Here is a 14,330-nt window from a genome sequence, read left to right on the forward strand (position 1 = left end):
CGTGCTTCGCCTGTACAACACATATTGCTTTAAATTCTTAAGATAAATATGCTGTTCTTGAACACAGTGGGTAACCAGCAGATGTCCTCAACACGCCACGTTTGCGTAACTTTAAACAGTGAATCTAGTAGTTTGTGTAATCTAATATCTTACCTTTTGGCATAGTCAGTGTAGTAGGAATAAAGGATTTCACACTAACTGCATTAGTGCAGTATACCTGAGGTAATTTTATGTTATGGACCTTAGCAATGAGCTTCTCCACAGTCTCATCTGTCTTTTTAAATGTGCATGCACTTGAAGTTCAAATAGATTTGATTGGCTGTGGTTTATTGTTTATCAGGTGGAAAAAATAAGATTAACTGATATCGATCATTGTATCTTCATAATTATAGTTGTGGTATGAACTTAAAAAATACATTTTGAACACTCTTTTTCCCATTTCTCTCTTTTACATCCTAGCCGAAGTGTCTGTCTCAGAGCAGTACAGCCTCAGAGGACAGTAGTGGAGAGGGAACTATCAAACGTTGTCCACCTTCTTCAAGCTTCACCCCTCCTGCACGCCCAACTTCCTGTGTTCCTCCCAGACCACCACCTCCTCGCCTGCCTCCACACAGGCGTAGTAGTCTAGGTAACAAACCATTTGCGCATGCTCAGACAGAACCAGCAGGGAAAGATGGGATTTATAAATTCTGGGAGTGGCTTCAGATTGAACCACAGGATAAGCAGAGTAAGCTAAGAACCACCCACTTGCGAGAATTTCTCCTGTGATTGGTAGACAACCATTCCAGTCTTCCTAAGTGCTTCTTGAACAGTTGATTCACCAGACTCTTTATCATAGCTGTTTAACATAGTTTAGTTTAGAGCTTTCTAGATGGTTTCTTGTGCTATATTCCATTGATTATACTAGTCAAGTTGTTTCCTTATCTTTGTAAGTCGCTTTGGATAAAAGCGTCTGCTAAATCTCAAGTCATACAATGTGCTTGTGTGCGCAGGTAGTGGACTTTCTGTTCAAGAAAATGAAGAGAGAGTAAAACTGGCGTCTCTTCCTGCATCTGGTTTACAGGTCTGATTACTCTGTAGGCCTGTTTTGGGTTATTACGGTATTTTTGTTTGAGGTATTTGTATTTTGAGTGTATATGTTTTTCTTTTCGTAGAAACCAATCAGTAATGGCCTGCCACCTACGCCTAAAGTACATGTGAGTCATTCAACCCTTACTTGTAATGTGAATCTCTTTGTCTCTCTTACTTTTTCATATATATACACTAGAAGGTGTATAAACAGATTTGAAATAACACATTTGTCATAGCAACTAAACCTCAATGGTTTAAACTCGGTTCTTCTGATGTGATTTTGATCATTCTTTCTGCTCTTCAGATGGGAGCTTGTTTCTCTAAGGTGTTTAATGGCTGTCCACTGAAGATACACTGTGCATGTTCCTGGATAAACCCGAACACCAAGGGTGAGAATCAGTATTTGCGGGCCTCGGCTCTTGTATCACATTTAATTCAAGTCACTATCATAATTATGTTTTTTTTTCTCTTCAGATCAGTATTTGATTTTTGGAGCAGAGGAAGGAATTTATACTCTGAATCTGAACGAAATCCACGAGAGCAGCATGGAACAGGTGAATACAATGTACATAAATACTGTACATTATGTTACTGTATTCATCTTTTTCGACCAACAGGTCCTTGGTGCGAAAAGGTTGAAGATGGCCTTTTAAGACTAAGGTTATGTAGGATTAAAAATAGGAATAATGATTTGTTGAAATTTCTTCTAGCTGGTTTCACGGAGGTGCACATGGGTGTACGTAATGAACAACTGGCTGCTCTCTATATCAGGTGAGAAGGGAAGCATTGTGGAACAGAAAAAAAAGAGTATATCTCTGAGGGAAGGTAAAGGTTTGATGATTACAGTAATGTGAAAGTATGATCCACAGGTAAAGCATCTCAGCTATACTCCTACAACCTGACAGGGCTCTTTGAGCAAGCACGACAGATGCAGAAGTTACCCGTTGCCATACCAACGCATAAACTCCCAGACAAAATCATCCCTCGGTATGAATCAGGCTAATCTTTCTTTAAAAGCCTATTTAAGGTTTTTGTCCCTGTTAGTAGGGCGGGGACGATTAAGCGTGCAATTCTGCTTGCTATGCTTCTCAATAAATTGCAGTGAAATGCGGCTACATCCAAAAGCCAGAGGGCGCACTCGTGCAGAAACTCAATATGCACCGCAGAAGAAGAACCATTTACACAAACAGGCTGTTTCTCGAATGCTGCATCCGAAACTGCCTACTTCCATACTATATAGTACGCGAAAAGCAGTAGGCGAGGCGAGTAGTATGTCCAATAGTATTAGAAAAACAGTATGCGAAAAGTACCCGGATGGCCTACTACTTCCGGTTAGATTTTGCTGGGCAGAAACTCAATATGCACCGCAGAAGAAGAACCATTTACACAAACAGGCTGTTTCTCGAATGCTGCGTCCGAAACCGCCTACTTCCATACTATATAGTAGGCGAAAAGCAGTAGGCGAGGCGAGTAGTATGTCCAATAGTATTAGAAAAACAGTATGCGAAAAGTACCCGGATGGCCTACTACTTCCGGTTAGATTTTGCAGTGCAGAAACTCAATATGCACCGCAAAAGAAGAACCATTTACACAAACAGGCTGTTTCTCGAATGCTGCGTCCGAAACCGCCTACTTCCATACTATATAGTACGCGAAAAGCAGTAGGCGAGGTGAGTAGTATTTCCAATAGTATTAGGAAAAACAGTATGCGAAAAGTACCCGGATGGCCTACTACTTCCGGTTAGATTTTGCAGTGTGCATACAATGGACACTTCACTATCCCATGATGGCCCGGGAGAGGAGTTATCCAACGAAAAAGACGATGCGTCGTGGTTGTATTCGCGCTGGAATGACATGATGATGACATATGTCACGTGATGTAGCAACATGGTGTATGTAGTACGTCCGAATCTTATTCATACTACCAGGATTCATACTATACAGTACCTACTGTTTTAACGGCAAGTAAGTAGGTACTTCAGCTCATTCAGTTCCTACTGTAGTGTATGCGGTTTCGGACGCAGCCAATGTCAAGGATACTTTCTTGGCAGGACTGGTCTTTCCAAGTCACTTCCTTCAGAGGCTAGGCGAGGCTCCTCTTTAGAATTCGGAGAACATGTAAATGGAACAGGCTAGCAAGTGCACGTCATTGCTTCATTACGTCAGTACAAAGGTGTGCTTTCAGTGATGCACGCATAGGATTGTGGGTGATTTGAGAGAGCGAAGAGTGCGAAGGATACACATATGCATCCTTTCCTGTATATGGGATATTTTGATAAGGACTTTCTACTAGGGATGGAAATTATCGATTAATTCATTAATCGTTAGTTGATTGACCTTATCGATCGATTAACAATTAACTGATAAGCGGCTATTTTCCTGAGAATGTAAATTTCTCACTGTATCAATAGTGTCTTTAACATAAAAAGCAAAATATTGCTTATATACACTGAATAAAAGTGCATGTTATATTGCTCAATTGATGTTTTTTTCTAACATTTGGGATACAGTACAGATAATGGCATTTATGTAGTTTAACAAAATAAATTATCCACAGAAAATTTAAATACTTAAAAAAATAATTGTGCACTGGCTGACCTGTTGCATGTGAAACATTAAAGCGTAACTAAACCCCTGGTCAGAGCCTGACTCCACCCACTGGCAATATTTGAAAAATGCAAGAAAAGTGGGCAGATCCCAACGGAGATAGAGGGGACGAACTGATGCTGCGTTCCAGGTAGGTTTTTGAGCCCGTGAATTACGACTTCAAAACCACGACTCATGACTCTATGCGTTCCAGGCGGCCTGTAACCCGTGTTTTTACAACCTTCTACCTGTGAAAGTGCACTGGAACGGCAGTCAATCCTGTGACTTTCCACCCATGAACTCGTACTAGATCGATGTACTCCCAGTTCAGAGTCGTGAGTCGTGGTTTTGAAGTCGTGATTTATGAGTTACAGGTTGCCTGGAACGCAGCATAAGATCGTACCAAGTGTGTGGTGAGATCGCAACAAGGGCGTGGTGAGCTTGAACCTGCTTACGTCACGAGTCATTTTTTGGTCCCAACATCCAATAGGAAAATTCCACTTCAATAGCCACCGTTCAACCTGAAGAGGGCAGCACTCAGACGTTTTTTCACCATGTATTGTAGTATTGAAACACTTCATATCCAAATGTCAAAAAACTTACTAAAATCAATGAACAGCATACCATCATTCTTACAGATCAGTAACTAAAAAAAGTTGGATTAGGGTTTAGTTACTCTTTAAGGGTGGGTTGCACCAACAAGGATTAGGCCTAAATCTGGTTTAAATCAAGGCTTATATTTAATCATTCTGTTGCACCAAACTTTAAACCTGTTAAAAAATAATCATTGTTACACTGTCATTTTGATCCAGGTTTAAATTGTACAATAAAACTAGATTATCTTTAATCCTGTTGCTCCATTACTTTAAACTTTGATTTAAATCTCAGTTAGGGATTCACTTTAAACTTGCATATGAGGAGGTTTACATATTTTTTTTACAATTAAATGTGTGGCTAAATCATCAGAAACAGACACCTTGAGCGTGGTGGCACTATTCAAAGATTCAAAGAATCTTGCCGCTGGGGTTGTTCAATTACCCAACATTTAATTTAATCGAGTAAATTCATGTCAACAATTAACCCATAATCGATTAACCGTTTACATCCCTACTTCCTACTGATCAAAGAGCTGTAGTGTGTGAAATTGCTGTGCGTAGCATCGCCTTTGTGATTCAGAATCAATTTCAGACATGTATTATTAGTATAAATCACAAATTGTTCGTCCCAGCCCTACCTGTTAGCATGCTTAAGCAATTATTGCAGTTTTACATTGAACTATGTGTGATCTGTGCATTCTTCTTGAATCTGTTTTTGAATTTCAGTGCTGTCATTTTTCCTTTAGGAAGTTTACTGTGTCCAATAAAATACCAGATACCAGGGGTTGTCAGAAATGCTGTGTAGGTCAGTACAAAGGTGTAAGATGACCCTGCGTCTTACCAGCTGATATGATTCAATGAGATTCTTAATGCTAAAAAGGTTTTTGTCACTATCTAAAAATAATTGCACAAATACAATCTGAAATAAAACATGCTTCTGTGTTTGTGTGTGTGTATAGTGCGAAACCCATACACAGGTCATAAGTACTTATGCGGAGCTTTCCAGTCTAGCGTAATGCTGTTTGAATGGGTGGAGGCTATGCAACGCTTCATGTTGATAAAGGTGAGCGATTTAAACATATTAATATAGAAATACAGAGAAACATGGTGCATTCATGCACAAGAGTATAACTGTGTGTATGCATGTCTGTTCAGAGTATAGACCTTGCTCTGCCATGTCCATTAGAAGTCTTTGAGATGTTGGTGGTTCCTGAGCAGCATTATCCACTGGTTTGTGTGGCAGTCAGTAAAGGGAGTCACCCCGATCAGGTGGTCACATTCGGCACTGTTGATCCAAATGCTGCCTTTCCTGCTTTTATGGAGCCAGGTCTGTATCACACACTCACTGTGTCTCTGTTAAAACAGGAAGGCCTTTTAATGGTTTCATAAAAAGATTTTTGGAATGTTGTTTCTAAGTTTGAAACATTTGTTGTGTTATGTGTTCCCAGAAACGCCTCAGACATGTGTGATTCATGTGACTCAGCTGGAGAGAGACACTGTTCTTGTGTGTCTAGATCGTAAGTAAATATTATTGCAGCAAACATGTGTATAGACACATACAGTGCATTCAGAAGTTTTTTTTTTTTAGTTTTAGATGGTACAATCGTTTAAATTCTTGGCTTAGTTTTTGCCTCTGTGAGGCCTTTAAAGGAATAGTATACCCTTTTGCCATATTAAACTATGTTATTATCTCAACCTAGACAAATTAATACATACCTATCTTTTTTTGAATGCGTGCACTGTACAGCGTGTTGTGAATGTGTTAACATTTAGCCTAGCCCCATTCATTCCTATGGTACCAAACAGGGAAGCCAGCAAACACTTCCGTGTTTTCCCTATTTAAAGACTGTTACATCAGGAGTTATACCAGTAAGTATGGTGCCAAAAAATAAAACTTTTTTTTGGTACCATAGGAATGAATGGGGCTTGGCTAAATGCTAACACATTCACAACACGCTATACAGTGCACGCACTGAAAAAAGATAGGTATGTATTAATTTGTCTAGGTTGAGGTAATAACATAGTTTAATATGGCAAAAGGGTAGACTATTCCTTTAATACGGAATTGTGTGGCATTCCAAATCAGAGTTTTTTAAACTTTTGAATGCCAAGGACCCCCAAAAATGATGAACAATTTGTGAGGGACCCCCATCAAAATAAATAAATAAATGAAGAGTTTGGTTCCAAAACGCAATAAACGCCATTTTTGAAAAAAATGAGTTCCTGCCAGAATCAGTATTATATCAGGTCAGTATTAAAAAGTAAATTCTTAATTTTACGCAAAATCCATTATCCGCCGTGTTATTCTGTCATCTTTTCTCCCTTTTTTTCCAAAATGCAATAAACGCCACTCCCCCTTTTCTACAGAATGCCATAAATCCACTCCACAGATTACAGCGCACCATTCACGCAATGTAAACAAACAATGGCGGCGCGCTGAGTACACGGAATCCTAGTTATCCTCATCTACTTTGTACTTCGTGATCAACAAACAAACAAAAACAAAATAATACTTTAATAGCATTGATAAACCTGTGATGGTTTTCTGTGACGGGAAAGAAACGTAAGCCATCAACATCTAATAATTTATGCAAAAGGCACGGGTGCTTGTTTGCCCGGGCCGACAGCATCAAGGTTCTGTCATGATAACACATTGACCCCAGGGGATCTTATGAAAAACTTTCCATAATTTTACTCAAAGTCAACGAAAATCGAGCAGGACCAAAACATTTTACAGCTGATCGCTGTGAAAAACATTTAAGCCACGACATCAAGTATAACTGCAGCAATGACAGTGTTCTTAATATGACAAAGTAAGTGTTTTGATTAATGACATTAATGTTTATATTTTTAATTAGTGTGTACAACTAGTCAACTAAATGAATATAACATGGCAAAGATGAATGCACATTTATATAGGCTATTGATTCAATAGATTTATAGCATTTTGAATAAAAACTTGTCATGGATTTATTGCATTTTGTGGAAAAAATAATCAGTTTTTATAATAAATCTTTGAAAATCAAGTTATGGATTTGAATTTTTAATGTTTTTATAACCTAAAGATGCTATGTGAAAGTTTGTAACAGAAAATAGTGGTTTTCATCTTGACACTTTCTTGGTATAGAAAACATGTTTTTACCAAAATTTGTCAAAATGGATTTATTGCGTTTTGGAACCAAACTCTTCAAATAAACATTAACAAGCTTTACAAGGATATATTTCCAAACAAACCCTAGTAAGTGAGATAAAGAAGACTGTAATAAGGAAAAGACTAGATAGAAAGCAAATATTTAAACAGATTTTTTTCTCTGAAGTTTTTTGTAGACCCCTAGACCTCCTGGAGACCCCAGTTTAAAAACTTGTTCCAAATCATGTCCAATCAATTTAATTTACCACAGGTGGACTCCATTCAAGGTGTAGAAACATCTTGGCTATGAAAGAGAACTTGGAGGCATCTAAGATAATGTTCAAGTGTTGTTGCAAAGGGTCTGAACACTTCTGTAAATGTGATATTTCAACTTTTCTTTTTACTAAATGAACAGACATTTGTAAAATTCTGTTTTTACGTTGTCATTAAGAGGTACTGATTATAGAAGAATGAGAAAAGAATTTAAACGATTGTAGCATTATTAGCCTGCAACATAACAAAACATAATAAGTGAAGCAGGTCTGAATGCACTGTACCTATTTAAAACTAGCAATATAAAAAGCCTACAGCTATGGTGACTGTACTGTTAATTTATAGTAGTGGTTGTACAGTGTTTTTTTTCCTGTTAACTCCTTTTACCCTTTGCACATGGTAAAAATTACTTCAGGGTATGCCATCTTGTGGCTCAGTCCTGTACATAAGTACATTTGAATCTGTTAATGTCTCAAGATTAAGCACTTATGGTTGCTAAATCAATGCTGAACCTGTAGCACAGATTTTTGTTCAAACATGAATTTATGCAAACATGCATTAATCCAGTTCTAGCTCAAGCAAGTCATTACTTGTAATCATTTATTTTGAAGGGTGCATCAAACTGGTGAATTTGCAGGGCAGACTAAAATCCAATAGGAAACTGTCAACAGAACTTACATTCAACTTCCAGATAGAGGCAATAGGTAAGCATGTTTAAAAAACCTACTCATAAGATTTAAGACACTCTTGGTCAAATTTAGTTGGATACTACTGTGTGTGCTTTGTGTTATATTCATAAACATAAGCATTTTGTTTTGTTTTTCCACAGTATGTCTTCAGGACAGTGTTTTGGCATTCTGGAAACATGGAATGCAGGGACGAAGCTTTAAAAACAGTGAGGTGTGTGATGTGCTAGTGATCTTCTTAAATTCATGAATTTGTATGTTTATATGGCAGATACCAGATGTGCTCTACTGTAGATTGTGTATGTATCATAAGTAATAGTACTCTTTGCAACACTGTATCAAAAACAATACTATAATAACACTGTCTGCTCTAGATTACTCAGGAGATTTCTGACAACTCGAGAATCTACAGGCTGTTGGGTTCAGACAGGTGAGAGACCTCCAGTAGGCAACATATTCTTTATCAGTACAGCACAGTCTTTTGAACATGTCTATCATTTTCAGAGTGGTGGTGTTGGAAAGCAAACCGACAGAAGACCCAACAGCTCAAAGTAATCTGTACATCCTCGCGGGCCACGAAAACAGCTACTGATAATGCAGGCACTACTGACAACACACACTGCCTTAACACACAGTAAAGCCACACTACATGTTGCACACTACAAAGTATGTTACGGAGACATATACACCTCATGTTCATTTGTAAAACTACTGAACAAAAGACAAAGTAACTAAACGCTGCAATTCAAAAAAAAGAACACTACAGATTACGCTTGGCTTGATACCAAAATGTTGGCTTCGGTACGACACCAGCCCCTGGCAAATCAGTATTGATGCTAAATCGATACCTTGATGTTAAATATGGGTGATTGATTTGCATATCCTGTATTTCAATAATTTACTAAACTAATACCGCAATTGAGATTTACATGAGATCTGTCATGTACAGGCAGATAGGGCCAATCTTTAAATCTCGCAGAGTCAAAGACGAACTCAGCTTGGGTTTTATAATTTAAAGTCTGCCATTTTGTGACCCTGTCTGTGATTGACTGGTTCTCTGATTCACTGTTTTCCACACAAATAATCCTACATAACGTAAATAACATTCTGTGAAAAGAAATATAACCTTGATGTATTTAATATTGACTTTGTAGGTCATGTCAAAAATTGAAATCAATGTGAAAGCAATGATTAACCCCATTCACACAGAACTTTGAATCCCAGAAAATTGCCGTAAAATTGCCGGAGAGCCCTCTTTGTGAACACAAACACGTCCTGTAAAGAATCACAAGCCATTTTTTTGTTAAAATGTAAAAATATGTACAAAACATTACAACCAATATTCCCCACACCCTTATTGAAGGTGCAATTTTAGCATGCGGACAAAATCAAAATATCTGAAGATTAAACGCCCACTCGAGAAGGGGCAGTAGCGACAGAAAAGGCATAATAAAACAGATAAATCATATAGGTATGTTTGTTTTTCATTTAGAAAGTTATTTTAGAATCTGTGCAACCTGTGTTCTCATATATATTTCAGACCTGGGATGGCTATTTCAAGCTGTTCAGATTTGTTATTACTAAAGCGCTAATTTGACAAAGCAAAATCACCACACCGCAGCTGCATTATAAAACTGTGACAAAACTATCCCTTGCATTTAAGATCAATGAAACATGCGCCGTGATGATGCTTGGTGCAAATTCATAGTCGGATTGAAACCCAAACTAATAGCACCTGTCAAAAAGTTGCCCCAAGAAGATGCTACGGACACATTTAATGTTGTTCTCCTGAGTCTGATATGATGCTCTGCAGAAAATAAATTTGTGACGATGATCCATGAGAAAAGGCAGAAACAATGCAGTAAGGGGCATGCCGTAGTGAGGACGCGTCATTGTAACAAGTTTTTGTTTAGCTCCTTAAAACCTGGGATCTAAATGCATATTAACATTCACACAAAAAACTGCAAACTGGACTGAAGTAGAGATCAGGGAGCTCCTCACTATCTACGCTAAAGTTGAGATCATTTACCAGTATAACAGAACACCACGTCACACACTCCTTAATGATCTTATAATGAACAAAAATGCATGCACATGGTTTTTCAAGAGAGAGAAATCACAGACAATAAGCAAACTTTCGATTTCTGGAAAAATCTACCAAGTGCTGGACTTAAAATACGTCACGTCTTTACGGGATCTTAAAAGGTACTCCACCTATATTGACTTGTATGGCATTAGGGATTTACTAGGAGGTTGTCTAGGAGTCCGCCTTTTTTTTCTAACTACATGACGTCAAATGGTTACAGTCCAAACCCGTTCTCTGTTTTCTGTCAGATGTGAAAATGCCAATAAAATAAGCTGTCAAACAGAAGATGAATGATAATAATTAGGGCTGGGCATAGATTAATCTAGATTAATCTCATACAAAATAAAAGTAATTTTTTGCATAATATATTGGTTTGTGCTGTGTGTAAATGTTATGTATATTTGAACACACAGACATACATATATACAAGAGGTCTATGGATCTGCCTTTTCAAAATCTTGCTGGATGAGCGCTGTTTTCATCCTAATACTACCCCCAAACATAGCCCTAAATCAGCTCAGGCACCACAGGGGCAAAGGGGGACATGGATCCCTTTGATGATTTCAGCTTCACTGTGGATATTTGATGAGCTCCCTGATCTCTGCTTTAATCCAGTTTGCATACATTTCTCACCATGAATGTTAATATGCATTTAAAACCCCAGTTTTGAGGAGCTGAACAATATATCTTGTTGGGATGAGCTTGGGCATTTCTGTTTATTTTAAGCACAAATTAGCACGTGATGCAATATTCTTTTATGCTGCTTAATGATCTCCGTTTCAGCGCGGTAAGTGATGAGATAACTTACCTGATATCTGCTTCAGTCCAGTTTGCTGACATTTCTCGTCGTGAATGTTGTATTGCATGTAAATCCCTCATTTTAAAAAGTTGAACCAACTTCATGTTGCCATGACACGCCCATTTCCTGATAACCGCTTCAATCTAGTTTGCAACATTTCTCATTGTGAATGTTGATATACATGTAAACCTCTCGTTTTAAAGAGCTGAACCATAACTTTTGTTGTGATGAGGATCGTATCCTAACTACGACCTTCTAACTACGAAGGTCCTCTTTCCGGCACGATCTCAGAAGATTTACGGGACGTGTTTGTGTTCACACAGACGCTTGTCTGGCGATTTTACTGGTATTTTCTGGGACCAAAGGTCTGTGTGAATGGGGTTTTTGATTGGAAGTAACAGCCAAAGGCAGTGGAATGTGGCATTGTAACTAAACACCTGTCGTCTGCCTGGCCATGTGACGTCATTTACCCAGAATGCACTGCACGTAAACAGTAATGGCGGCCTCCATATGTTAAAGTCGGGATCACATTTTGAGATTTTTTTTAAATAATGAAATTGTTTGTGTTTGTAAAAGTCATTTATGGCGTTCTACAGCATACAAAACGTTACAGACGGAGTACCTTTTAACGGTGTGTGTGTGTGTGTGTGTGTGTGTGTGTGTGTTAATGCACACACAGATTCTGTAAAATCATTGGCAGTGTGAATGAACCAAAATCAAACAATCATGGACGGATCCAGGGACACATTTTCCGTGTATTTTCCGTTAACTATGTGTGTAAAGGGCTATTGAAATCCAACTTTGATGCTCCTAATTTCATAATTAGATTGAGACTTTAGCCTGGATTTCACAGACAGGGTCACATTTTTCCATGCATTGTCCACTTTTGGTGCAAAAAATTTGCTTATTAAATCCCTTAAGTGATACATGCATTAGTTAATTTCTAAACCCCCTAAAATCTAACTTTGCTTTCTCAATTCACACTAAACTGCCTGTTTGTACCAGGTACCAAAATGATCTAAATGTTGGTATTGTGCCGTTTTTAAGTTTTGGTACTGCTGTACTTTAAATTCCATTTAACCTTACAGATGCATTTTAACACATAAATGCAGTTAATGCAAACACTACAGAGAAATCTTGATACACAACCACTGCAACATCCGATCAGTATAACAGAAAGGTACCCTAATGTCTAAAAGATGAAACAGATAGCCTGTTTTTATATCTGGCATGACTGACAAATGTAGGACCATCATGTTAGCTTCCTAGCCTTCAGTACTACAGTAACAAATAGCTTCTCTCTGTGTCATACTGTACTAATAACTCCAGATCTAATCATCTCAATGTCTTCATCTCTCTACCGTGGTCTTTTTCTCTTCTGACCTTTAGTGATTAAGTCAGTGATCCTCCAATTTTATGTCCCACCAGCTGAAGATTTTCTTATTAACAGCACAAGGACAGATAGTGGAGCTTTAGTAAGGCTGTTTATATTGGTCCTGTACTAAATGGTAGACCTAATGTGTATTTGCACACCTGTGATTGCGGTCACATCAAGGTGTCTGTGAAGTCCATGAGACTGGTGTCTATGAGATAGATGGCACTATCATATCCTGATGTTATGCTGTCTCTCATGTTATTCAAACTGAGGAAAACTCCAACAGGGATGCTTGTATTGACCTTCACACTGTTGCTGTCGTCTCCCACAGTCTTGGTAGATTTAACATTGATTGACTAAATTAAATGCATTCAGTAACTAAAACTATTCAGATTCCTCAGAAAACTATTGAGACATTTCTTTTTAGTCTAATTTAACATCAGTTCTTCAAGTACTATGGTAGTATTATGGTACCAGTTTCAGAAATTACATTTTACATTAGGGGCAAGTCTGCCCTTTAAATAGGATTTTTAGTTTTGTTTTGCCTGTATAAAGGGATATGTTCATATTAAATATGTTGCTTTATTATATTTGGCGAGTCAGGGATCTGAAAAAATCACTTTCGCCCCGGTTCTCCCCTAATGAAAATCAAAAGAAGTGATTAAAAAAATTTAAGGAAATTTTGGTTACTTCTAATGGTCTTATTTTTCTCAAGTTCCCCTTAATTTCTGACCCTGCATGGTACAGTGATGGTATCAGACTATAATACCTTGGTACTTTGATGATATTGAATTATTACCATATTCATATACCATGGTATTTATATGGTATATGTCCAGAAATGTATGTGATTACCAGGGTAGCTTAACTATGTTAATATGATTGTCTCCCTCTGTAAATTTGTAATTTAGCGAAACAGCATTATGTTTAGTCTTGTCATGGCCCACATTCATGAAAATTGAGAAAATTTAGTGACCTGAAAGGCTGTTTTATTTTAATATTTATAACAACAAGCCAAGTGTCATATTTATGTTAATTACCAAGCACTGTTATTGAAGGTTTGCACAATACGTTTTATTCAGATGTGAGTGTGTTATTGAGCAAATACACATTTCTGGTCACTGTAAATATGATAGAAAGAACACAATGTCATATGAATGCAGTATATACAAATCATTAATATGAAAGTTGAAAGGTTTTTCTAGAATGTAGCTGTCGTTTCTGTTAACATTCATAGCATTTCCATCTGTGCGATATATCTGAACACTAGATGTTTTTTTCTTCAAAATATCAGTCATGTTTTGTTTAACTAAATGGGTAAATTAAGCATGTCGTCTCTACCTCTAACATGCCTTCGTAAACTTTAGATCTATTGAACATTTTTAAACCTTGATAACTGATTAATGTCCATGTTACAGCTTTTTAGTTATAGATGTTGTTAAGACCCAGAAAAAAACATGTTTGAGGCACGTCTACAATAACATTTTATCTATGTTTGAAAGTGTCACACACGTAATATCTGATGCTTTAAATTCAGAGTGTGTAAACCATTAACAGACTATTTCAAATCCACTACAACAGAGTTCTCTTTATGTTATACACATGTTTTGTATATAGTGTAAAATAATTTGAGTTTTACAGACTGTATAAAGCCAATATTTTGTTTCAAATGTGAAACTCTTTTATGAGATTTAACACAATAAACTAAGGTGAAAAAGTTACTGAATG

General features: G+C 37.4%; 1 protein-coding gene across 2 annotated transcripts in view; it reads left to right on the plus strand.

Moving 5' to 3' along the window:
- map4k3b (mitogen-activated protein kinase kinase kinase kinase 3b) overlaps positions 1–14,321 on the plus strand; it is a 28,203-nt gene extending 13,882 nt beyond the window's left edge. For both annotated transcript variants that reach the window (XM_065255172.2, XM_065255173.2), the window contains 15 exons: positions 460–628; positions 993–1,063; positions 1,155–1,196; positions 1,376–1,460; positions 1,546–1,625; positions 1,782–1,842; positions 1,941–2,058; positions 5,000–5,058; positions 5,213–5,316; positions 5,409–5,580; positions 5,702–5,770; positions 8,268–8,360; positions 8,486–8,556; positions 8,717–8,772; positions 8,847–14,321. In XM_065255172.2, coding sequence (XP_065111244.1) covers positions 460–628; positions 993–1,063; positions 1,155–1,196; positions 1,376–1,460; positions 1,546–1,625; positions 1,782–1,842; positions 1,941–2,058; positions 5,000–5,058; positions 5,213–5,316; positions 5,409–5,580; positions 5,702–5,770; positions 8,268–8,360; positions 8,486–8,556; positions 8,717–8,772; positions 8,847–8,934 — 1,338 coding nt within the window. In that variant the 3' untranslated portion in view covers positions 8,935–14,321. The remainder of the gene's footprint in view (positions 1–459; positions 629–992; positions 1,064–1,154; positions 1,197–1,375; positions 1,461–1,545; positions 1,626–1,781; positions 1,843–1,940; positions 2,059–4,999; positions 5,059–5,212; positions 5,317–5,408; positions 5,581–5,701; positions 5,771–8,267; positions 8,361–8,485; positions 8,557–8,716; positions 8,773–8,846) is intronic.
- The last annotated feature ends 9 nt before the right edge of the window (positions 14,322–14,330 follow it).

This window comes from Paramisgurnus dabryanus, chromosome 17, assembly GCF_030506205.2.
Source record: "Paramisgurnus dabryanus chromosome 17, PD_genome_1.1, whole genome shotgun sequence".
Taxonomy (NCBI): Eukaryota; Metazoa; Chordata; class Actinopteri; order Cypriniformes; family Cobitidae; genus Paramisgurnus; species Paramisgurnus dabryanus.